At 47.0% G+C, this 26209-nt stretch overlaps 1 protein-coding gene across 1 annotated transcript in view; it reads left to right on the forward strand.

The window, feature by feature from the left end:
* Positions 1–25953, forward strand: part of LOC102005869 (nose resistant to fluoxetine protein 6-like) — a 57405-nt gene extending 31452 nt beyond the window's left edge. The window contains exons 6-15 of the mRNA XM_005373174.2: positions 1848–2027; positions 2699–2801; positions 6605–6706; positions 12772–12937; positions 14360–14439; positions 16767–16880; positions 18890–19022; positions 21941–22127; positions 24624–24766; positions 25073–25953. Of these exons, the coding sequence (XP_005373231.1) occupies positions 1848–2027; positions 2699–2801; positions 6605–6706; positions 12772–12937; positions 14360–14439; positions 16767–16880; positions 18890–19022; positions 21941–22127; positions 24624–24766; positions 25073–25195 (1331 nt within the window). The 3' untranslated portion in view covers positions 25196–25953. The remainder of the gene's footprint in view (positions 1–1847; positions 2028–2698; positions 2802–6604; positions 6707–12771; positions 12938–14359; positions 14440–16766; positions 16881–18889; positions 19023–21940; positions 22128–24623; positions 24767–25072) is intronic.
* The last annotated feature ends 256 nt before the right edge of the window (positions 25954–26209 follow it).

Consider the following 26209-nt stretch of genomic DNA (forward strand, 5'->3'; position numbering starts at 1 on the left):
AGTCCTGGGAATTTTTCCGAGGGAAAAGTCCTGGTGCTTTTTTTTAATTGAAAGAGCAAGTGCTACGCCTCTAGGCAGAGGCACCGTCACAGGGACTGACCTACATGGAAAGCTCAGAGTCACTGCTGGAACCTAAAACACTAGGTGATTCAATCCTTCCATTTAAGAAATCGATTTGGATTTCCAGAACTTGGTTTTAGGTCGGCTTTTGTATGTAAGTTTTAATTGTGTAAAGACACATGGATGTCTACAATATTTAAGGCGCTGAGCTCTTGAGTTCTGTCCAGGAGAAAATACAAGCCTCTCAGGGCCCCCTTGAGCTTTGGAGGCTTTTATTCCAAAACTGCAGCCACCCTGTTGGTTGCCAGGACAGGTCAAGTTAAATTTAAATAAAAACACAGGAGATAAATTAAGGAGAAGGGATTAAACATTTTTAAATAATAAGGCTTAAAATAGTGCTGATATAGCATCTGAGATCCTATGAGTGCTAACTCTGGGTTGGGTCTTTTCATTTTTTTTTTTTTTTTTAGTACCGGGAATCAAACTCAGGACTTTGCACTTACCAGGCAGGCACCTGAGCCACTGAGCTATATCCCTGGCCCTTGGGTTGGGCTCTTTTCAGAATGATGTATATGCCTTGCTTCATCTGCTCTTCATGAGTCTTGGGATTATAAGAATTTTATTCCTATTTTTTGGCTGTATGTAGACATCTAGGAACAGAGAAGTTAATTCACTTGCCAGAGGTCACAGAGCTAATAAAAGATAGGCAGATTCAGAGCAAGGAGTAACCCTAAAGCCTGTACCTTAGTTATCAAGCCAACTCCCTCCTGTTCTGTTTTTTCGTTTCTTTGTTTTTTAAGACAGGGTCTTGTTATGTAGTCCAGGCTGGCCTTGAACTAACTATGTAGGGCAGGCTGGCCTAGGACTCATGGTGATCTTCCTGCTTCAGCCTCCTGAGTGCTTACCAGGCTTGGTTTTCCCTCTTGTTTTTGTGCCTGTGCCCTGACCAGTGTTGGAGATATTATTTGTAAATGGTTCATTCTTAGGAGAACCCGGGACACCATTTCAAGTGAAATGCTGTCTCTCCAGCTCAGGTGGTATCTTATTTACCTTTCTCATTGCTAAGACAAAATATCTGACACCCAAAGTTAAAGGAGGAAAGGTTTATTTGGTTCACAGTTTATAGAGGTTTCAGTTCATTGTCAGCTGACTCCAAGGCAGGGTGGCATTGCAGAGGAGAAACAGCCCACTACAAGCGGGTGGGCAGGAGTAAGCAAGTGCCTCTGCAGCTTCTTTCTGCCCCTTTTATATTCTCTCCAGGCCACTGGGGATTAAGACGGTGCCAAACCAATCAGTGGACTGATATAGTAATCACACACCCTTAATCCCAGCATCACATACTCTAGATCCAGCCACCTTTGAAAAAACCCAACCTATGAATGCATGAGGTTTTGGGAGGACATCTGGACACAAGCCATAACAGGTGGTTTCTAACTGAAGTCATTATTCTCCTTTCTGCAGCCTTTTGGAAAGCAGGCCTAGGTAGTGGGCCAGGTTGGCGTCTGGGGGACCTGATCTAGGGCAGCATATTCTGTGCAAGGCATTATGGGGCACCAAGCTCAGGTCAGGTTTGTTAGGGAAAGTCAAGTTCAGAGTGGAGGGAGATCAAGTGCAAGAGCTCCCAGGCTGGTCAAGTGGGGACTGTGGAGGGCTGAGTCAAGCAATCAGAGTTGGAGTGGGAGCTTCAGGTGAGTGCCAGGTTCTCTATGTGTTTCCACTCTCCTTGTGGGGTGGTGTGTGGCTTGCTGGCTTTCGGAGTGGAGAGTAATGCCTCTTCTCTTGCCCAGGTTTTCTAGGATCCACGGACCGTGCTCTGCAGTGTTTCTCTTGGCAGAAGAATGTGTCGGCCATCTGGACCGCCAAGATGCCAAGAGGCACCTGCCCTGCACTAAATGGCATCCGGGTCTTGAGCCTCCTCTGGATCATCTCAGGACACACCAGCCAGATGACGGCGTGGCTGTCTTTGGGTGCGGGAACGGGTGTCCCTTCATTCTAGGCGCCATTGGGGAGGAGAGATCCCTCAGTGTGGAGATTATGTTGCGCCATGGGACAGGAGGCTGGCAGTTTCCTTCTGTTTTAGAATCCAGGCCAGCATCCAGTGGCTCCTCCTAGAAATAAAGCTGGCACAGAGCGATTCCTGGGTATTGCATGCTCACTAGCCAGAGCCCTGGGTTCCCTCCTGTCCTGGTTAGTGAAGCCAGGAAGTAATGTTTTTTCCCTATCTGCAAAACAGGCAAGTATCACGGTACATTAGTAATAAATCAGCATTTCTCTACCACCTGCTGTTGCCACACTCTTGACCCTCCGCATCCACGACCGCGGCGCTCTTTCAACAGGGGAGGGCGAGTGAGCAGAAGAAGGGGAGGGGCCGGTCGAGGGCAGCGTGAAGCCACCTTCCAAATGACATGCGCCCGTCCAAGGGGGCTGCATCTGCCATGAGACAAAAAGGAGCTTGAGGCCTGGGTGGCAGTTAGGGGCCTCTGTTACCACATTCATTCCCAACCTAAATTCTCTATGAAATGAATGACAGCGATTCCTAAAGCCCTCCTGGGGCAAAGCCCTCTCTTCTACAAAGAAAGATCACATGATTTTCTTCCATTAACCAAATTAAAAATATTGTTTTGTATGTTTGTTGCAGATAATGTGCTTGAATGGAAAACCAGGGTACCTAAAAACCCACTATACCTTTATTCTCGGAGCGGCCCATTCTATCTCGGGGTTGATACATTTTTCCTGATCAGGTAATGGGGCTAAGCCGTGTTCTCTTCTGTTGTGTGAGTTCTGGGAGTTGAGTATGTGGAGAAGTGGGTACAATTCCACGAACTTCCAAAGTGTGAGAGCCAGCGGGCTAGGACAGAGCTAGCTGCAACTCCTCCTTCCCTAGTATGCTGGCTCTTCACCCGCTCTTCTCCTTCAGGTTTTTTCCTCAAATGTTACCTTCACAGCCAGGCATGCCGGCCCCACCACTGTAAAATGAACCCACGCAGCATTCTCTACCTCAGTTTTTTCTTGATTTATTTATTTTTCTCTTCACCTACCATACTGTAGATGCCATGTTTGTTTGATTGATTGTCCTCCTCTCTCCACTGGAATGCAAGGAATGCTTTTGTTTTGTGTACTGATGTCACCAGGGCCTATAGCAGTGCTCCACGGAGTAGTCCATAGACCACTGCTCAACACATTGTTGTCAATTTCTTCACTGTTTTATTTCAGGATCCTGGTGTGATCGTTTTTTATAGTACAGAGCAAGGGGAGTGCAGAATGAGCCGGACCCTGCCCACAGGGCAGCAGCTCCTACCGGGAGGTGGCCAAGGTGACAACAGAGAGCGGTCCAGACAGGCAAGGGTCACTGAACCTGGCAGTGATGCTCACTGGGGCCAGGTTTCCAGGAGGACACAGCTGAGTCTCTCCGGGCTGGTATTAGAGCAGCTACAGGGTCCCTGCAGGGCGGGGAGCTCTGCCCACAAGACAGCAAAGACCAGAACTCTGTTCCCTGCAAAGGGCTCTGGTCAAGCCAGGTTTAAAAAAAAAAGATGTCATATGCTGAGTTGAGTCTGCCTGGCAGAGTTCCAAGTCCTGGGAAGGAGGCTGGCAAGGACAAATCAAGATGACTGGAACCAAACCCGGAACTCAGTCTGGAGACTAGAAAGGCTGCCAGGAACAGGGAAAAAGGAAGGGAAAGAAAAGCCACTGGTTTATCGTGGGAGTCTGAGATGGCAGAGGAGCCGCTGGACAGCCCCGAGATATGTAAAACACAGGTGAAGGTTGCTGAATACCAAACATCCAGAATACTGCAAATGCGTGGAGGAAAATCCCTCACACCTGGGCTGGTGTGGGCCAGGCAGTGCTGTGCCTTTCATCAGAGGCGTTCAGATCTGTACTGCCTGGGGACTTGTTAGCAATGCAAATTCCCAGGTGCCCCCTTCCCGACTGCGGCAGGCTCTCTGGGGGCAGGACCAGCATCTGGGCTGTCCCAAGCCCCCGATGATCCTGATGCCCATTAAGATGCAAGAAGCACCATGTGGGCCCAGGTGGGAAGAACTGAGGACAGTACGGATGGGGTAGCCAGGCAGATGCTGATGCCCGTCTAGAGGCAGAGAAAGACACGGCTTTCTTCTTTATCCCTGTTGGTTTCCATTTCTCATCCACTCTCTGTGACTCTTTTTCCTATAGTTTTTATTTTATTACTTTAGAAGGTATTCATATTCTTCTTTTTAATTTCAAAGAGAATAATAAAAAATAATAACAAAAAACCAATGTAGACAAAAACAAAACAAAGCAAAAACAATAAAAATGGTACAGTGTTTCAAGACAGAATGATAGGAATTAACAATGGTTGTTATATTACATATTGTTGTCTTCAATAAAGTTGCTCAGATTACCAGATGTAAGAATGTAAGATTGATCAAACAATTAAAGAGAATAAAAAGTAATATTAAAAAAATTAGGAATGATATGGAGCTTCACTAGACAAGATGGTAGGAATTCACCAATGGTTGTTATATTGCATATTGTTGTCCTCAAATTAATTGTTCAGATTACCAGATATAAGCATGCAAAATTGGTCAAAAAAATTTTAAGCATTAACTGTTCCTTTCAATAAACATTTTAAATTTTCTTTTGAACAAGGGGACAATTTCATCCCACTTTTGCAGACATGAAACTCAATGTTCAGAGATGAAATAACTTGTCCAAGTCTACATACACAGCTAGTGAGGTTACAACCAGAACTTAGGAAGACAGGTTGGGCATCCCTCATCTAAAATCCAAAATACTCCAAATCTGAAAACTTTTGAGCACCAACGTGACATCACAAAGGGAAAACTCCACTCCCAGTCTCATGTGATAGGTCACAGACAAAATGCAGGCACATCAAAAATACTGTATAAAATTACCCTTAGCCCATGTGGATGAGATAATATAAAATATAATGAATTTTGTGTTTAAAATTAGTCCCACCAACCAGGTATCTCACTATGGATGTATATGTAGTCCAGCATCTGAAAACCAGCCTTTTAGAGTAAGGATATTCAACCTGTTTCACAAGGAAATCATGTCTTAATCAGGATATCACTGATATTACACAGTGGGATCAAAAACTTGTTTTTGTGCAGTACTGAGGATTGAACCTAGGCCTCATGGATGATAGGCAAATGCTCTACTATTGAGGTACATCTCCAGCTCTTTTTATTTATTTTCAGACAGAGTCTTGCTAAATTGTCCAGGCTAGCCTTGAACATGTAATCTTCCTGCCTCAGCCTCCTGAGTAGCTGGGATTACGGGCATGTTCCACCATGCCTGGTAAAATCAAAGACTTCTGACAATCTTTAAGAATACCTAGTGGTAACTATTTTGGAATCCTTTCCTCCCTCTTGGGCTCATTTCACACCTCTCCACTGTGTGGTTGTCTCTTCAGGACACAGGGCTGTAGCCCCTTGTAACTAGTTCTCTTGCTCATGGTCTGTTTTACTACAGTCTTCTCAGGCCTTCTTCTAATGGGCTGGAAAGCTGGGTGGTGGATGCTCGCACATGGAGTGGGATCCAGGTTCTGCTTAGCAACCAGGCTGGTAAGGAGAGGGGGTACCAGTCATGCAGAAAAGAAAGGATGGCCTTGATCCATCCTTTCCTGAAATAAAGGGAGGCCAGAAGCAGAACTGGCTGCTCTCAGCAGTCTCTTTTAGATCTCTATAAATTTCGTTCCTATTTCAATGACTCTGACTTGTTGCTTTTCAAAGGAAAATCTAACTGGCAGAAACAGAGACATTCTCCAGGCCTCCGGGATCCTGTCCAAGTCAGGCCCAACACACACAGATAGCCTTGTGTTGTGGTAGAAAACATTCACTCAGGGAAACACCCGCAAAGCTCACTGGGATGAATGTCGAAAAGTTGGGAAACTCACAAACAGGCTTTTGCTCAAGTTACAGCGCTAAGGCTGTGACTTTGGTTCCTTCAGCTGTGCATTCTGGGTCATGGATGTGTCACTGAAGTGCTTTGGTTAAGAATTCTAACTGTAATCCTGGGAAACCCATTTAATAATCTCCGAGTCTTACTTTCCCACATTGTTCACCAGAGATATCTGGTTTACCACCCTCCAGGCACTCAACAAAATTTCACTTTCCTGGACCAGTTACTGGTTCTGACCAGCAAGGGGTACCTCAGATTGCCATTATGCAAAGTGCTTTAAACCCTTATGCTAAGAGCTTTAAGGATGTCACTGTCAGGCTGCAGTACTTGATTGTTGTGTTGAGACTCTTCAGAATGCTCTTGTCCTTTGCTGTGGTCACTGATGACCTTTCGGATAAGGTCGTTCCATCAACCCAGGTCCCATAGTGAGGAAGATGCCAAGCAACTGGCCATGAGTATGTTACATGAGTAAGAGGAGAGAAAGAGAGAGGTGGGGGAGGAGTGGGAAGGAGGGAGGGAGAGATTGTGGTTATAAGACTCAGAGGTGTTTTATTTCTGTAGCATCACTTAGTCTAACCTGGACCTACTCAATTAACTAGTGAACTGTCTAATTGCTAAGTAATTCTTTTTTCTCTCTTAGTGGTTGGTTAAGTGCAAGGTCATTTCTAAAGATGCATCAGAATTCAGACAAAGGAATAACCCTTAAGGTCATATGCAGATACTTTTTCAATCGTCTTGTAAGGTAGGTTTATTTATATAATTTCTTAATTCATTGTTGCTGTGCAATAATTTATTTTTCAGTGTTTAACCCACGTTTGAAAGAATTTCTTAAGACAAATAAACAGAAAGATAGTTTATTTCCTTAAAAGCATTTGGTTTTTGGCCGGGGGTGGTGGCATACACCTGTAATCCCAGCATTTGGGAGGCTGAAGCAGGGGAATCGTTGTGAGTTCAAGGCCAGCCTGGGCTACAAAAGTGAGTTCAAGACCAGCCTGAGCTGCAGAGTGAGACCCTGTCTCAAAAAAAAAAAAAAAAAAAAAAAACAAATTTGGTTTTTGCTGTTTTATTATGGTTCAAATTCGAGTACAACAAATGCCATGAAAGTTGGTACATTCCACTGGCAAAAACTATCTTTCAGTTGATAAGAAACAGATTTAAATACATGTACTGGCAGCTTCCACAGAATCTGTGCACTCTATAGGAAATTTAGTCTGGCTGCAAGTTAGCAGACATCAGACCCTATAAATCAGAGTATGAATGGAAATGATAAAATGTGACCAGGAAGGGACTTGGGCAAATCTTGGGACAACAGTCATTGTGCCGAGAGAGAGGCAGAAATGCTGCTGTCCCTTCGGAATGTGTGGTTGATTAAAGCAGAAGGGATTTTGGGATAGGCACAGACTACAGAATCTGTGATGGCAGAATGGCAGTGATGCAATGACGCAGTTGTAGTTAAAGGAGAAAAGGAAACTTCAACTCCTTCATACACACATTTTCTCAGTCATGATTACTGCTGGGCTGGACCGCAGCTCTCCTTACTCCTGTTCCAAGCCCGTCTTGGTACACTGCACTATCTCAAAACAGCTGAAACAATTGTCAGGGCTTGTAAAATGGAGAGGGCAAGAGCAGGCCCCAGAGTTCCACTGAGCACATATTCTGGATCAGTTTCGTACCAGCTGTGTGACTTTCAGCGTCTCACAGTTCCCATGCTTGAATTTTCTCATCTCTAAAGTGGGGGAAATAATGGCATTTCCTTCATAGAACTCGTGAGGACTGAATGTGACAGCGTAGGTGAGGTATTTAGAAAGTATCTAATGGATATTAAGTCCTTCATAAGTATAAGCTTTTGCTTTACTGTTGCTGTTATTTACCTTTTACTTTTGCCTTCAGGTAGGATGAGGATGAGGGTGAACTAAGAAATAGACCTTTACTGACTTCTTTTCACCATGATCTTTTCTTCTAAGCTCTAGCAACCCTAGTCCTTCTCCCGGGAAGGCCATTTTCCCCGTGTCACTTGCTTATGGTGCCGGGGGTAAGCAGCTATTCTGCACTGAGGTTCTCAGGAGGAGAGGGATGGGTGCTGGGGGTTATCTAGGGGTGGCTGAGGCAGTCAGAAGTGGGCACAGAGAAGCAGTGGTGGGGGCAGGAGTGGGCCCGGTGGAGCGGGCTCGTGGGAAGGCTGTGGGGCAAGATGAGGCGCATCACCCTCTGGGGAAGCAATCACAATATCCAGGCAGGAGAGCAGGGTTAGGCTGGTGTTTGGCAGTGGGAACGGCGATGGGGGCATCAAAGACGTGGAACTCCTAGCCGGAGCGATGTGGTGGAAGATGGTGGCCCTGTGCAGACAGAGAACTTGGAAAGCATCGGAATGGGAGCGAGGGAGGGAATCAGTCTGACCGGGGCCAAAGCTCTGTTGAACCCTGGCAGGGAGCAACTGCAGTGCACACACCACCCCAGCTCATCGCCTCTGTGCGGTGTGGGGACCCAGCAGCCGCAGCCTGGCCCCTCGGATGTTCTCATTTGTGCCAGTAGGACTCAGTGTTCCTCCCGCTGAAAGAAGAGAATCTTCGAAGAAAAGAAAATGCTGTGAAGAAAGAGCAGTCTGGGCCGGGGAGTGAAGTCTTGAGGACAGACCGGTTGGGGGCTGGGAGACCCTCGAAGAGCATGAAGGTGTTATCTGCAGCGCGGGGAGCAGTGTGGAGGGCGGGGCTCGTAGGCAGACGGGGGTGAGGGCAGGGGGTGTGGGCCTCGGGGCTGCTGGCAGAAGTCCTGTGCTGTTCTGAGGTAGAAGCCTTTGAAGATCTTTGAAGATCACTCTGGCCACAGGGCAGTAGGCAGGTTGTGAGGGAGCAGAAGTAGAAGGCGGGAGCTACTGCAAGTTATAAGAAAATTAAAAAGCCCTGCTTCTAGGACTGACTCTGATAGAGGTGAGCTAATGGGAGACAGACAGTCATGTTCTGGAGCCATAAAACTGCAGGATTACTCTCACCAGGAGCCACATTAAAGTTCGTCTTTCTTAGAGCTTGTGAGAAAGATGTGTGACTGTAGGAGAAAGGAGAAACTAAAATAAAGTGTCTTTTCCAATCTCACCTCTCATAGGACACTTTTGTCAACAGTTTCCTGTGAATTCTTGCAGAAACTGTACATGTCATTATAAGCACTGTCTCTTGCCCTACGAATAGGATTGCGTTATGTAGTACAATATTTTGCATGTGCTTTTTTCACTTAGTGACAAAGTGTGGCATATTCTCTGTCCATCCACAAGGACCGCTTGCTAGGACTGGTGTTACAGGTGGCTTGTATGGCACTGTATGGGCGTGAGCCATTATGTATTTAACCTGTCCCCACAGTGGGCGTGGACAGAAGTTTCCAAGGGTTTTGCTATCTTGGACAAGAAGACAGTGCATATGCATGTTTGTACACTTGGATGGGTGTGTTAGTCCGGTAAATTCCTACAGGTGGAAATGGTTTGGTGCACCTAACATTTTGATCAGTGTTTTCCAATTCACGGTTCCACCCACGAAGTCTGAGGATACCTGCTTCTCACATCTGCATGACTCTGGCTAAGATCCTGTCCCACCCGCCCCCCCTTTGGTGTGTATGTGTGTGTATGTGTATGTGTGTTTCCCAGGGTTGGGATCAAACCCAGGACCTCACACATTTTAGACATGAGATCTATCACTGAGCTACTTACATTCCTATACTCCTAGTTCCAGGATGGTGCTTTAAATACCTTCTTTGATTTTAGTTCTCCTGGAAACTTGGATAAAAATACAGTGCACATCCATTTCTATGGTGCTATAGGTTGTCTTATATCTCATTGGATTCTCAAAAAAATCTTAGGAGAGAGGACCACCCCCTCCCAATTTTTTGGCAGTGCCAGCAGTCAAACCCTGGGCCTTGTGCATTCTAGACAAGTGCAGTGATACCGCGACCCACTTTTTATGGAAGAGGGAAAAGGAGAAGTTATATGTTTTTAGGCTGTGTGAAAAATTTAGGCAGAACTAGAACTCGCTTCCTGTTTTTTTTCCTGTAGCCTTGCCCCTCAAGGAGTGCACCTCCCAGCAGCTTTAACCCCTCTGGAGCCCACGGGTACAGAGCTTTCATTTTAATGTGCACCCTGACGGGGTGCACAAAAGTTGGGAACACAGTTGTGGGACAGGAGGTTGCTACCTCCTGATGGTGTCTATACTAAGCGCAGCTTTAGAGAGGAGCAGGGCTGACTTCCTCCTGGGGGGAAGGAAGTAACAGATGGGGGTCCAACGCTGGAGGCCTGCAGGAGTGGCCATGAGGTCAGAGGGGGAGCCTGGGAGACCCAGGCCCAGGGAGGCACCTGTCACCTAAGCGAACAGACATATGAGCTGATCTGGAGTGGTGCATTTTTAAAATATCTTTTTGAGACAGGGTTTCACTATGCAGTTCAGGCTGGCCTTGAACTCACTTAGTAGCCCACGCTGGCCTCAAACTTGCAGAGATCCTTCTGCCTCAGCATCCTGAGTGCTAGGATTACAGGTGTGCCCCACCATGCTTGGCTTGGAAAGGTGCGTCATGACCAAGTCACTACATAGCATTTATGAGGTAGGCTTATAATGGCTGCCTGCAGAGTCAGGTGTGGAACAGTGCAAAAGGGCTGTCTGCTTGCTGGGGATCTGAAGGGTCCAGTCGAAAGTGGAAGGCCTGGAGCTTATTGCAGAGTCCTGTGTGAGTTTGTTACCAGGAAGCCAAAGAGTCTGAGCTACAGGCCTGGAGATAGATGTCCCAAGGCAATGGCAAAAGCTAGAGCTCCCCTGACAAAGCAGAAGTGAGGCTTGCCTTCTTCTTTCCCTTTTTATTCCATCCAGACTACAACCCTATTGGTTGTTGCCACCCACTCCCAGGGTGGGTCTTCCGTCTTCAGGAAGCCCATCATCCACACACGCCCAGACTGTGCTAAACCAGTCAGCTGGGCACTTCTTATGCAAGTTGACAGCATAGTTAACTATCACATTCACCTACTGTTTCTCTCTGACGTTGAGCAGCAGCTCCATTCCAGCTCCTCGAATGCCCAGCAACATACCCTATGTTGGGTGATGTCACTGCAGAGAGGATGGGGCGGGCCCACCGGTCTGGTCCACAGGTGCAGAGCAGAGCTTTGGTGCTGTTCCACCACCTGGCTGAGGGCGGGGGACACCTTTAAGTGGAGACATTCTAAGTCCTGTCAGTTCCCCACTGTCACACCACACCTGGCCCTGACAACCTCACTCAGATGTTCAGCAGAGCTGGGGGCCATTTCCTCTTTTCTCACCGAGTGAAAACTACCTTGAGTTTCTCAATGTATTATTAGTATTTATTTTGTGGTGCGGGAGACCAAACCCAGGGCACTGTGCTTGCTAAGCAGTCATTCTGCCACTGAGCTACACTCCCAGCCCAAAATAAATTTTTAAATATATTTTATCAGTGCATATTAATTTTATAAAATATTGGGTTTCAATGAATTTTTACATACGCTTTGTTTGGTCTTTTTATTGAGACAAGTTCTCACTATGCAGTTCAGGCTGGTCTTGAGCTCACTTTGTAACCCAGGCTGGTCTCAAACACACAACAATCCTCCTGCCTCAGACCCCCAAGTGCTGGGATTATAGCCGTGTGCTACCATGCCCGGTTTAAAGTGTATTATTTTAAAAGAGGGATCTGACTCCAGACTGCCCATTATCTATGCCAGAACTGTATACATCTCCCTGCCACACCCTCACTTCCAAACTCCAGACACTAACAGTTCGATATGCTGCCATCAGACAACAGTGGCCAGTGGAATCTGCCCATGCCACTGAAGCTTTATTGAAAGGAAACGTAAAATAGCTTATTATAATTTATACTGGTTACATGTTTGAAATACTATTTTAGATATATTAGTCTAAGTAAATGACATTAAGATGAATTGTATCAGTGTTTTTTGACTCTCTGTGCTGCTCGATGGTTGGTGACCCAGGTGTATCAGTCAGAGTCTTACTAGAGAAACAGGTACAAAACAAGATATACAAATGTATAAGAAATCACAAGATTGGCTTATGACGGTCAGCCAAAGAGCTGGATGAGGAAGCGTGCAGAGGGTGTCTGCAACTGGAGACCAAAGGATTCGGTCCAGGGTCTGGAGTTCACTGCAGCACTCCGTGCAAGTCCCTATCAGGAGGAGGATGGGTCTGCGACAGAAGGCTGATGAGTCTACACCAGAAGGCTGAAGGATCCGAGGAGGAAGCCGAAGAGTCTGCACTAGAAGCCAGGAGATGATGTCCAAGCTGAAGGTGAAGACTGGAGCTCCTCTGAAGAATGGAACCCCTTTGTCCTTCCTCATTTCCATTTTATATCATCTAGGGGATGATCCACCCTAGGGTGGCTCCTCTACACCCTAGGATGTAGAATTGCTGAGCCAACTGCTGAGCCAAGTTTAGTCAAGCTTCTGAACTTCTCAGATTGATACAATCAATCAACCACTGCACTGGGTGACTCACCCTAACTTTCTGCATTCTAATCTCAGAGTCATGGAGGTAAAGTGGAGGCAGGAGCTGCCTGACAGAATATTTACAAAGCTCCCACCACAGTGGCTGACTAGATGACTTGCTCAGTACATCACAGTACTTTCGCATCAGCAGACCCACAGCAGCACATGACTGGTGGTCAGCAAGTCATTCTGGACCCTTGAAAGCAGGGGTGTTTGAGGCCTGGTAGGGAGGTGGCTGCCACCCATGCAGCCTACCGTGTGCCCACAGAGGGGACCGAATAGAACCCTTGTGGACAGTCACCTTTTTTCTCCCGGGTGTCTCCTAACAGGCTGCAGCCTCTTCATCTGTATTCAGTGTGCTTGTTGGTTGGCTTGTTCTCTCTCGTTCCCTGGGGACCTGTCTGGGAAGTGCCCAAAGTCCACTGGGACAATTGCCGGCAGGCGTGGTGGACGAACCTGCTGCTGCTGAACAACTTCATGCTGGTTCGCAATGCGGTGAGTCTCCAGCTGTGAGAGCAGAGGGGTGCAGAGGGGGTCTCCGGGTCACATGGCTTGGTGATCTTTCCAAGGGCCAACCTGAGGCCTATCTCCGGGGGTGGGATAGAAGCAACCATGCCCATTTATGCCAGGGGCAGCTGCTGTAAGAGAGACAGTGGGGCACAGCAGGGCTAGTGAGGGGTGACGGTCTAGAGGCGTGTCCCAAGGCAGCTGCTCCCCACTCCCCACTGTGGCTCCTGAGCCAGTCCCTGTCACCCCGCGGGAAGGTCACTTCCCTTCCTGCGCACAGAGGATCTCCTGGGATTGGACAGCGCATCGTGCTCTCAACATAGTGAATGTTCCTCAGTTTCAGGCCAGACCTGACAGGGTAGGTTCACAGACACAAAGCCTGGATACCTCGTTTCCCCAAAGCCTCAATGTTCTCATGATGAACTCAGTGTGAAAGGAATTGAAATGGCTATAATGAAGTCATTTCACTAAATCCCTCATATGTTTTGAAAGTGGGGCTGAAAAGAAAATTTCTAGTGCGGCAGGTCCTTTCGACGGCACATACCACTTCATACCAAGACGGTCAATGCCCAATAGCTCTGACCGGAAGTGCATCACTGCCAACTGCCTGCAGGTGAGGGCCTGCGCGGGGTTTCGGGTAGACGGAGTGCGTTCTCAGGTGCGGACGGGCTTGGACTGTTTGTAGGAATCAGTTGCATGGACAGGGGCTGATCTCCTCTTAGAGACACATTCTGCCTTAGATCTCTCGCCTTTGCCTGTGGATGCAGTTTCCCCTTCTGTTGCAGAAGTCTGGGCTCCCTGGGATGCTGGAGCCCAAGAAACAGAATTTCCCACAGGAATTTCTTCACGTGGAAGACGAAATATGGGCAACAGCCTTCTTTTGCACAAGTATGGTCAGTCTGTGGGACCATGTGGCTTTGGCCAGACAACCCCAAGTCAATCTGGCATGGGAATTCTGCAGTTCCCACAGAAGTGCATGGGGAGCCAGGCCTTGCTGTCAAATGAACACATTCTCGCCTCCTAGCATGGGGGTGAGGGCCAGGCATGGAGGAGAACAAGGCCGAGCCCTCTGAGTGCCAGCCGTACCATAAGGATAACCTCATACATTCCTGTCACATGAAGGAGTTCGGTTCCCACAGTGGTCCCAGAAAACCAGCTCTTATTGGTTTTTACAAACAAAAGAGAGAACTTGTCTGAATCTCCATTTTATAAAATAGCAATAATGATACCTCCTATCCAGGCTTGTTCAAGGATGGATAGAAAGAGGAACGCGAAACTGCTGTAACTCAAATTTCCTTCTCTGCCCGCGGAAGCCCCCAGTGCCTGCCACTGAGGGCTTTCTCCTGGTGACGGTGTGGCGCATGCCCGGTACCCAAAGGCAGGCGAGTCACCCTGCTTCTCTCTTTGCAGTGCAGCGGCTGGACTTGGTACCTGGCCACCGACTTCCAGTTCCACTTCATGACACCGGTGATCCTCTTCATCCACGGAAAGTGAGTCTGTCCCGGACAGGCGCTCTGCTCCAGGTGGCCTCTTTCTGAAATGCTTATAAAGGGCTCCAGTTCTGTGCAGAGCAGCTTTGTATTAAATTAAGGAAATTAACTTCAGAGAAGGAGATACTGCATCCTCTGCCATGTACCTTCTCCCACTTTCTCTTCCAATCTTTGTTGTACGCAAGTCAGTGCAGTTTTGCAGGTATAATCAGTGTGCATGTAGTACCTAGGGCTCAGCTTTCTCCATTCCAACTGTTCTTATAAACATTTCCACTATTGACATAACCTGCACACCCGCCAGTGATAGGATTTATATGCCCTTTTTATGGTTGGGCATCTAGATTGTGCCCAGTTCTTCACGATTATAAATGGCACTGCAATGAATGTCTTGAACACACTACTTTTTCTCCTCGTTATTTCCTTGGGGCATATTTCCAAGTGGAATTACCAGGTCAAAGGGTAGGAACAATTTTGTGGTTCTTGTTGCACAGTGTGAGATTGCTTTCCAGAAAGAAGTAATTTACAGTGCCCTCAGCAATGTGGTGGTGGACCTGCTTCCCCACACTGGATATTTCTCACCTTGATTTTTGTTAGTTTTAGAAACACTTTATGGCCTCAATAATTCATGGGGAGGTTGATAGCTTGTAGATTACTCATGCCATGCATATATGGCATGAGTAATTATATATATATAATTTGTTTTGTTTTTGGAGACAGGGTCTCTCTATGTAGTTCAGGCTGGCCTTGAACTCACTATTACCCCTAATTGGCCTTGAACTCGAGGATCCTCCTGCTATGGCCTCCCAAGTGCTAGAATTACAGGTATGTGTCGCCATACCTGGCTTCATGCCACATTTTAAGAGATTTTAATTCTTTTTCTTAGAATAGCAGTAATTCAACACTAATTTTGCTAAGTGTAGGAAACACTGGAAAATATTAGGATTAAGAGAATGGAAAATACTCTTGCCAGTCCTTTGTCCCTCAAGGCAAGATGGAGTTATTATTAATATTTTGGTGCTTATTCTTCTAATATCTTTTTCTGCCTAGCTTTTTATACATGAAAGCACTCTGCATATACACTTTACTATCTTTTGCTGGATAGTATTATGACATATGCATTTCCCTACATTATTTTACTTTAAGTAAACCTAATACTAATGTTTGTATAACATTCCATTTCCTAAGTGAACTGTATAGTAATTTACTCATACTTCCTCCCACTGTTAAATATTTGGATTATTTCCAATTTTATACTTCCATAAGTAATGGCCTGATGAATATTTTCATGATAAACATTTGTCTCCAACTCTAATATTTCTTTAGAATGCACATCCTTGAGATGAATTACTGGGTCATAGGATATGAATATTTTGGGGGTTTTTGAATCATAATGACAAATTACTTTTTAAATTTCAAGAAACCCGTGTTTGACACTTGTACATTACTGGTGACCTACTTAGATCCAATCCTTACAGTTCCGAACCGGTACCACCAGATAGTGTCTCGCTCTGAGCCAGTGTCCTCAAATCTCTCCTTTTTTTTACCCAGAACCTTTCAATACCACAACTGGCATCCTTTTGGGGACGCTCTGGGTCTCACAATGGAGAATCCCGAAGTGTGGAGAGATCAATTTGCATGGGGCCACACTTACAAATGGGGGAATAGCAGATACTGGGAAGGTTCTCTCTTTCATCCCCCAGGACAGTTCTGGGGTGCAGTTCAACAGGCTCTGCAGAACATTCTGGAAGAGCGGAGCATCCGTCACTTTGAGAGCACATTCTCGTTTGAGCTTTCCTGGCTCATCTGCTCCTGGTCCCTAACCCTGTTCCCAACCCCACACGACTACCCACACTTAGGCCTTTGTCTCAGGCTCTGCTTCCAAATTGTCAGGGACACCAGGATCCCTTCCTACTCCATCCTGCCTCCTCATCCTTGGAGTACATGCCCGTGTCCACCTTGGGTCCCACCCTGTGTTGAACAGTTGATTTCTCTCCTAAATCAGCGGCCTAAATCAGCCTCCACAGAGTGTACTGCAGATGACAAGGGACATTCCGGGCATGGCTCCGATCCCTAGCATGGTGCGATGGCAGGAATGTTATCATCATTCCTGTCCAGATGAGGAACAGGTGCAAGGCCCTGTCCAGGGCCACATAGTGAGTAAACGGTCGGGATAAAAGGCCCCTCAGGCACTCCTACCCCAGCCCAGCGCCCACCACCCCTCCCCAAGCCCCTCCTGTCCTCAGGGGCTCCTCGGATGGGCACCTTCATAACGGTGCTGGTGAAGCAAACTGAGGGGTGCTCTTCCCCATGTCCTCTCTTCTTTGCAGAAGTAAACATGTCCTTGTCCTGCTCGGGGCCATGCTGTTCCTGTCGTCTTTCGCTGCCACTGCGATGCTCACGTTGGCTTATAAACTTCCGGTGGCGTCTCTGTCTGCAGCCGAGTAAGTAACTGGTTCTGCCAGCCCTGTCTGTCCCTTGTCTGCCCTTTCCTCAGGGGCCAGGACCTCCCAGGGAGGGCTTCCGAATGCCAGCCTGTTCGCACTGCGCCCATCGCCTGGTGGGAAAACTGGGCGGGGAATTTTCGGCAGGGTTGAGAAAGTTGATTGCATTTTGCTTGCAGACTTCCAGACCTTTCCTCTGGTCGTGGGGAGTCCTCGCCACTGAAATTCTTCTCAGGGGAAGGAGCGCCCCCACGTGGCTGAAATGTTTTCTCCTCTAGCGGCAAATCTCTGCTGGGAAGGTGGAGACTGAAATTCACATCGGGTTAACTCCTTCCAAGTGACACAGATACTAGGTGGTGCCGGCGTGGTTGGAACCTGGAACCTTACTCACAATGTTATTTTACCTCCCCAATGAGCTATGTGTGATGATTCTCCCTTATAGTCCTCTGTGTGTTAAACTGGAACCGCCGATATGATTACCAGCTTGTCCAGTCTCAATGAAGCGTCCAGTGACACAAAGGAAAATCACACATGCCGGTCATCTCCTCCAGTTCCTCCAGGGGCCCTCTGGTCTCATCTATCGTCCTCCTACGTGCTGAGTCCAGACTAATCTCCCTGGCCTCACTCAACACACTGACCCCCTCCCCACCCGACTCCAGGCCTTTGTACGTGGTGTCCCTCAGCCCAGAATGCTCTGCATTAGTGTGAGATTCTGCAGGGCTTTCTCTTTCACTTTCCCAGACGTCTTTGCAGATGTTACCTTCCCAGAGCAGCTGGCCTCCCCCTGTAAAACTATCCAGAATGGTGCCTGCCCTTGAGTGCTCAGTATGTGTTTGTGAGAGGCTGGGATATATGGCTACAGGAATGAATGAATGAATGGATGAATGGATGAATGACTGAATGGGTATGCTGCAAGCTTCTGGCCAGAACACTAGACTCTTTTCATGCCGTGTCATCCACCTTTGTGAGCATGTCCAGTGACCCAGACCCGGGAGGAGGCTTCCTCCCGCCTATCCCCTTGGTTCTGCACTTTGGATGCACTTTCAGCTGGGTGTTCTCAACTCGGAATGCTTCCATCCTCCCCTCTGACAGACTCAATCAGCATCTCTGGGGGTGGGGCCCAGGCAACTGATGTATGGGACAGCTCCCAAGGATCTCCATGGGAGGCCCGGGTTGAAGAATCACTCACTAACGCTCTAGAGACTTTCCTGCCTCTGGTCATCCCTGCGTGGACAGTGATGGGCTTCAGAGCTGAGGTTGCTTCTAGCTTTGGGGATAGCCATGACACATTTAAACCAGTGGCTGTATTCCAGGCTGCACTTTGAGAGCCAGGGGAGGTTTAATAGTCCTCCTTCACGGTCTTGTGCCCAGAGATTCTGGTTCAGTGGGCCTGGGTGCAACTTGGACATTGCCTGTGACAGGTAGTCTGCAGATGTTGCTTCTCAAACAAGGGGTTTCGGGTCACCTGGAGAGTGTGTACTGCATACATGGCTGGGTTCACCACCAGTTTCTCCTATGTAGTAGGTTTGAGGGAGGAGTGGATTTGGATTCCTAGTAAGTTCTTAGGTGATGCTGCTGGTGGTGTCTGGGGACCTTACCTGGGAAGTCACAGCATCAAGGAATACTCTGTGGTATCCACGTAAGGACCAGCCTGGACCTCTTACGGCTTCTCTTTTCTCTCAGGACAGTCTTTTCTGGGTGCCGCATTCTTGGAACTATCTTATGTATCAGTCACCAGAAATGACTCTTTAAAATGATAGATGAAGTCATCATAGTTCCTTGGGATCTGGGGTAGAGGAGCCCAAGGGAACTTGGAATCTGAACAAACCGACTGGGACCCAAGGCAGGATCATAAGGTCACTGACTGTGGATTGTTATGGAGGAAATGAACAAATGTGCCCCAAATCTACCTTTGGATTTGCTAGTTACTCTAAAGGACCCTGCAGGGATTCCCTTTCCTGTGCCCAGATCAGACATAACCTTTGCCTCTATTTCCTTATATTTTTCAGTGAAAAAGAGGCTGGGTTATATTTCTTGGAATATTACACCAAGCCCTACTGCCGATGTGGACCATTTCTCGTGGGCCTTTTTTTGAGTATTTTCATGCATCAAAACCATCAGTCGAACTTTCTCAAAACTAAGGTATGGTTTCTCCATGTCTCCCTTGAAGGGAAAGGGTCTGGGTGGGATTGTTATGGTCCATCTGGACAAGCTCCTCTGAGCCGTGGACAGAAGGAATTGGACTGCTAGGCGCTTTATTGTGCTGTGGTGTGTTGTGGATGTCTCTTTATGCTAAGGGATGGGAACAACTTACCTTTTTCCCAGAGCCCGATTCTCTTTACCGAGCTGCCCGTATGAAGCTCCAGACTTGGAGCCTGGTGGGATCCACTCCACAGAGGCTTCGCACAGACTCAGAGCAACCAGTGATGTGGGCGTGCACACCCAGAGAGATGACAGTGGCAAGATCTTCTTTGGGAGGGGAGAGTGAGTTGGGCTGGATGTTTAATAGCAGACTCTGGTTTCTATAGACAGGCTTCTTTGTCTTACTTGATGGTTCCATCTGGGAATCAGGACTCAGGACAGGAGGTGTCTGGAAGGGCAGAAGTCGTTACTTTGCCTTCCAGGTGGGCCCTGAGCACATGGTGCTGTCCTTGGTTCCCTTGTGGGGAATCATTCTGGATCACCATCCAACCTCACTACTCAAGCTGGATGCCCGGGTTCACTTCAAGCCATCTTCCCATCGACCTCCACCCCCTTAGGCAGTCACAGGCCCTGCAGATCGATTCTCCTGCCACCCTCTCTGAGCTTCTCTAACTGACCTTGTCGAAGCTCTTCCCATCTCGTCTGGATTCCTTCCTGGTTTGCCTCCAGCCTTGTTGACCTCAAATCTACATTAGAAGCCACCTTGGCTGTGACTGCGAACTGTGCAAAACCTTTCAGTGGCTTCCAGCGAGCTTCAGTCTGTTCAGGGAGATCCTCAAGGTCCCCACAGTGAGGCTCTGATTCTCCAGTGTCATCTTCTTTTGCTGCTCTCTGCCTGTGGTGTGGCAGGGCAGTGACACTGGCCTGCTCAGGGCAGCTTCTGCTCTTCTCACATACAAGCTGTTCCTGGCATCTGGGTGTCTGCTCATGCTTGCCTGGAGCATGCTTTTCCTCTCTCCAACTTTCCCCAATACCTACTGCTTTCCTCTCACTTAGTTCCTGTTTAGGTTCAAAGGTTCACTTAGAATTTTCTCCTGTAGGAAGTCTTCCCTTATCCCCCGGGCCAGGTTGTGCCACCATGTTCTGTGCATTTCTGTTCTTGCCACATGGTAACGCCCTCTTCTACCCAGAGACTGTGAGCTTCCTGAACACACCATCTGCTACACATCTCCGAATACCCAGCATCTGGCTCTGAGAGATTCGGATTCACTGAAGCTGTTCAATAAGTGAATGAATGAATAATAATTTGCCTCCCAATGGAAGAAGGACCAGGAATCCTATTGCACTATTAGGCTACAGCTCCTGCTTGGTCCACCTTTGCTTGCCTAGGCTTCGTGTGTATCTCATTTAGACTTTGCAAAGAAGAAGCCCTGGTGCTGGGAGAACCTTGTGTGGCTCATGGCAGGAATAAGTCATAGGATTTAACCAGCAGGAAATGATGGAGATGGGCTGTGTGACTTTTTTATGGTTTAGGCTTGTGGTATCTCCTAGACATGCACCGTTCAGATGTAGATCATAGTAGAGTAGTTTCAACATAGTCCAGGTTATATGGGGGCTGGGGAGGGAATGGGTGTGAGTGAAGGAGAAAAACTAAGATGGAGAGGGAGAAATGGGAGCCACTTCCAGGGCCAGCATCAGGGCCAGGACCACAGAGCTAGGAATAGCCAAGCTGAGCTGGTTTGATAGATTCAACTCAGCCCTTTCGAAGTTGGAAAATAAAGACCCAAAGTCTGAGCTGGAGGTGGTTGGTATGTGGCATGTGCTAGGAATGAGATGGCGTGCTCCCTGCTGGTCTATGAGCAGACAGGCAGGCAGGCAAGGACAAGGAGACATATCCCTGGGATGCCTTTTGGAAGACTACAGGTCTGTAGAAGCCAAGGAATTAGCTAAGGAATAAAGGGGGTCTCAGGGTGACAGCAGAGAGCCCCTTAGGGCTCACCTTTCCTTCCACATAGCCAGAAACTAGGCTAGGAACTGGGGACCCAAGGCAGACCTAAGAGACAAGGTGGTGGGCTGACATAATGTTAGGTCAGTTCAGTGTAAACATCATCACAGCAGAACTAGAATATAGAGAAGAAAGGGTCTCGAAAAATGGGTTTAGGTCTACAAGGTCAAGAAGGGTGGCATGACCTTAAACAGCCAGTAGTAGCATTTAAATCATGGGGCTGCTTTCTGAGAGGACAACTTCTCCATTTTCTCAATCCTCCCACCATTTTATGCCCCAGTGGTTAAGGTGTAGCCCAGTGCATAGCCCTGCAGTCCTCACATTTAGGATGAGGCCAGAACCAATCAAGAAGCCCTCTTTGATTAAGGGGAAGGGGTGGAAGTTGACTTGAGCAGTACTTTACTTTTTTCTTTTAATTTTCTTTTGAAATTATAATAGATTCACAGGAAGTGGTCAACACGGTACAGAGAGGTCTTACGTACCCCTCAGCCTGGTTCTTCCTCTGGTACCATGTGACATGACCATGGTACACAGTCCCACCCAGGACTTGACATGGGTAAAACCCCTAGATTGTAGGTCCACTGGTTTTACTTGCACCTGTTGTATATGTGTATACTTCTAGACAGTGTTGTATCATGTGGAGATTTATGTAACTACCATGACCACGGAGCAGAACTCTTTCACCACACAGCCTCCTCATTCCATCCTTTATAGCCATGCACCTTCCTTTCCCCGAGATCATTCCCCACCCCCAGTGACTGCTAGTCTGTACCTTCATGTCAGTCAAATTTGCGCAGTGACAGGTTCACACACAGAGATCTGAAGTGACAGAAATAACACCAAAAAAGTGAGTTTGTGCGAAACGACATAACTGGCTAACATGGGCTGCGTACTGCTTCTCCCTTCCCTGTAGGTGCAGGCCCTGTTGGGGTGGACTTGCTCCCTGCTGACTTTGTTTGTGGTTGTTGCCCTGGCGTACGTAGTGGATGACATCTCTGCTGTCTCTTCTGTGGCTGCTGCCATCTACCAGGCCCTTCACCGGACCCTGTGGGCAGTGGCCGTGGGCTGGGTCATCTTTGCCTGCCAGGAAGGTTATGGAGGTAGGAGGGGTCACTCCACTTGAGCTCACCCTGTCCCTTGGAGGGTGAGAAATTTAAAATAAAATGCACACCCAGAGAAGCTTCTGTTTGTTGGAGTGGTTATGAATGATTCATTCTGACTCAAACGCATCAGTTTGCCCATATCCTCGGGTAAACACCCCACATAGATTTTTATACTGGTTTCTGTACAAATGCAGGTTCTGAAGGAAAAACTTGCGGTCTGTCCAGTGACTCTAGTTTAGAAGTTACAAAAGACTCAAGCAGAGTAGCGTAGTGAGAAAACATAATAATACAGTACCATGGACAAGAAGACTTCTGGTCATACCCCTTTTGGGCTTCAGGGTCTTTGTCTGAGGGGAGGAGACATAAATGTCTCCAAGATCCCCTTCCATAAGGGGAAACTGAGTTTCTCTCAGTCAGCTTTGGTGTGTAAGGAATCAGGCAGACCAAAGATGTAAATGGAAAGAGAGATTTCCTCCAGGTTAGAGGTGCTATGTGATTATGATCCCTGATGTTTTTCTCCCTTCTTCCCTGTTAGGCTTGAGGTAAGAATGGGGTGCGTGCAGTGTCAGCAAATGGCAGACGAAGGCTGGCAGGCAGCATCCACAAAAGGCTTTGTCCCCAGATTTCGCAGAAATCCTGAGACCATGGAGCTGAGTCAGGGGCAGGCGCAGCAGCTGTACCCTCTAGGGACATCACCGGGATGAGCTCAGACTAAGCCTGTGCACTAAGACCAGTCAGCCTCAGCCAAGGTGGCTGGAAATCATGGTATAAAGTAGAAAACAATGAGCTGATCCTAACAGCTCCTGTTGATTGAGCACATACCGTGTATCAGGTCCCAGGGAAAATGTTAGTTGAGGGGCCCCTGGTCACGCTGACCACACCTCTAGAAGATGGACCTGTAACCAGTTCTATTTCTCAGTTAGAACAAGGTGCCTGGAGACGAAGCAGCACCTGAAGGGTGGGCAGCTGATAAGTGGCTCAGGTAGAAAATGCACCAGGACCAAGTGTGGGGTCGAAAGCCAGTGCTCTTCATTTCTGCATGATATTGCCCCGAGATATTGATTTAAATCATTCTTCAATTTTTGAGTATTTTAATATAACGATGAATGATTCATTCTTTAATATTCCGATTTAAAAAGCTTTCCCTTATAAGGGGAAATGGTGCTGAACAGGAAGTGGGCTGTGCTTTCTCTGCACGATGTATTTATATTAATGGGAAACTTCAGACCCCATAACCATATCCTCCTCCCGCTGCCCACCCCAGAGGCAGGTTATGATCCTGTGGCTCTCATCATGGTGTTCCTGTCCAGTGGAGAAGTCCTGCTGCTATCACGAACAACTGGCTAATGTAAATGATGAGAGAGGAACATCTTTAGTTGCGATAATTAAACAAATTTTAGCGTTATCATTACAAAGGAAGTAATACATTCTCTCAGTCATTAATCTGAGTAAAGGTGGCATCTATTTTCATCTAAGTGACACATGCGCCCCTTTGCTTATTCTTGAGGAGTATGTCAAAAATGGGTTGTCACTAGCCAATCCCCAGTTATGGGTGAAATTGATGCTTGATTTGTATCTCCAGTACTTTCTACAAGATGTCAAATGAGTAGTAAGCGAATAGAGGAGGTCAGTGTTTAAATACTTTTTTAGAAAAATCTCCTTTTAATCTCTCAAAAAAAAAAGGAACATTTGAAGAAAGTTTTAATTGAGACTTTCAGGACTAGAAAAGCTCTGGATAATTCAAATAATTATTTCAGCCATCTTGGGTTAGTAGCAACAAGGACCACACAGGTCTTTTCAGACTCAACTTTGTCTTCTTGAGTTGCCAGTCATTTTCTGATGATGCTACTCCTTTGGATAAAACCTTTCACCGTCAGCAACCCTTAAGTTTGACCTAAATTATTTTTATTCTAATTTTACCTAAATGGGTAGAAATAGAAAGCTAGATACAGATTTTATGTTTATAATACACAGTTTTAAAGCCAAAACAAATTTTTAAAATGACCATAAAACTCAATCCAATGACCAGTGAGATCTGCTCCTAATGTGATGGAGGGGTTGCAGGAGTCGATCGTAGCTCACCACAAGCATGCAGCATTGTTGGCTTTAGGGCACGTCACTGTGTTTGACCTACCTGAGCACTCGCTCTTTGCTGGCTTAATTTTCCTTTATTTTGTTTGTTCTGCAGTTATATCTTGGTTCATCTTGTTTGGACCTCACTTGGGGCAAATGCTTCCTTCGTCTATGAGTTCATCTTTGCTTATTCACTTAATTATATGAAACATTATTTTCTGTTTGTTTTGTAACAGGCAGTGTTCTAGATGCTAGGCAGTGTTCTAGATACAGCAATAAGTACGAAAGAAACCCCTCCTTTTCAGGAGAGTGTGATGGGTAAGGGCAGCTGCGAGATGAGGAGACTCCAGGGTGTCATGTCTTCATCAGCCCGGAGAGGGGTTTGTGGTTTGATGCATCAGTGTCTGTCCCTTCTTCCAGGTCTGGTCAACCAGATGCTTTCCTGTGATCTCTGGCGTTTCCTATCCAGCATCAGCTACGCCTGCTACCTGGTGCACCCAATGCTGATCATCCTGTACAACGGACTTCAGGAGACGCTCATTCACTACACCGACACCAACATGGTGAGTGAGCGCCAGCCCGGCTTCTAGGATAATGCCATGATTTGTTCTCTTCCTCGCCGCAAAGCAAAGGACTGGCTTTCATAGAAGCTTGTTTTGTTTTGCTTTTTTTCTAAAGAGCCTTATTGTTCTCTGTTTCATTGGGGGACAAAAAGGGAGGGTTTCAGCCCAGGATGACAACTTGATTTTATGTTTAATGCGTGGGACTGTTTGTTCCACAGATTCATTTTACACAGCCAGCGTGACACACGCTACGATCCGAACACACAGGGGTCGCGGGGTAAAACTGTGTGCTCTGTTTCCCCACAGTTCTATCTTTTCTCTGGACACTGTGTGCTGACCTTGGTCTCGGGGCTGGCCCTGACGCTGTTCATTGAGAAGCCGTGGCAGGAGCTGACGCGGTGCCTGCGGGGCCCCGAGTGCTCTGGCTGAAACCCCAAAGAACGGATGGCCCTGTGTTGATGGGGAAGAGCAGAGTCCTGAGAAGGCTGTGAACCTAATCTGGGGACATCCAGTACATACAAGTTCTTTGTGCTTAAGTGTAGGAAAGAGTTCTATGATAGATTTTGTAGCAGTACAATAATCACTCTCTGCTGAAACTTTTAAACAAAAATATCTGGATAGTTGAGAGGTTGGCTTGCTTCCGATCATAGTGTTAAAGGACAGGGGAGACCAGGCCCGAGGGATTCCCTAAATGACAGAGCCAGTGTACTCTCCTAAGTGACCTCAATTTTGGTTGTTTTGCAAATACAGAGAAGACTTAACTCGAGCTATTTCTTGTAAATGCAGGTATTATAGCAAAGAAAAACAGAAGTTAAGCTCAACCAATCAGGAACAACCAGTGAACTTGAAGTCCCATATAAATTGGGGGTTTCCTATGACAGTGACCAAATAAGGCAGCTGCCGCCAACCCTCACCAGTCATACATTGCCTTTACTGTACTTCTGTGACTGTAAAGGTCTCCTCTTGTCTCTTTGTGTCCCCAAGGTGGCGCTTTTGAGCTATTCTGATTTGGAGCCTCCCAATCTGATTTTTGTTTGCTCAAATAAACTGTAAAAATGTATTGTGTCTAAGTTTATTTTTACCAGCACGAGATGGTCTACAAAGGTAGCAAACTTATTGTCATTTGACTTATGATGCTCACTTGGGTTATAACACTTGCTGTTCCCAATAAAATCACTGTTTGTAGTTTTCCACAGTACAATCGTCTGTGTGTTGCTCTTTATAGAATAATAACTCTTCCCCCCAGTACTGGGGATTGAACAAGGGTCCTTCACACTGAACTATATCTCCAGCACCTTTTTTTACTTTGAGACAAGGGCTAAGTCACTAATGGGTTCAAACTTGTGATCCTCTTGTCTTAGTCTCCCAGAGTGCTGGTGTTACAGGTATGTGCCACCATGCTTGGCTTTAGATTTGTAGCTTTACCCTGGAACCTCAGAGTGA

The sequence above is a fragment of the Chinchilla lanigera genome, unplaced genomic scaffold (assembly GCF_000276665.1).
Source record: "Chinchilla lanigera isolate Chin_1 unplaced genomic scaffold, ChiLan1.0 scaffold00001, whole genome shotgun sequence".
Lineage (NCBI taxonomy): Eukaryota > Metazoa > Chordata > Mammalia > Rodentia > Chinchillidae > Chinchilla > Chinchilla lanigera.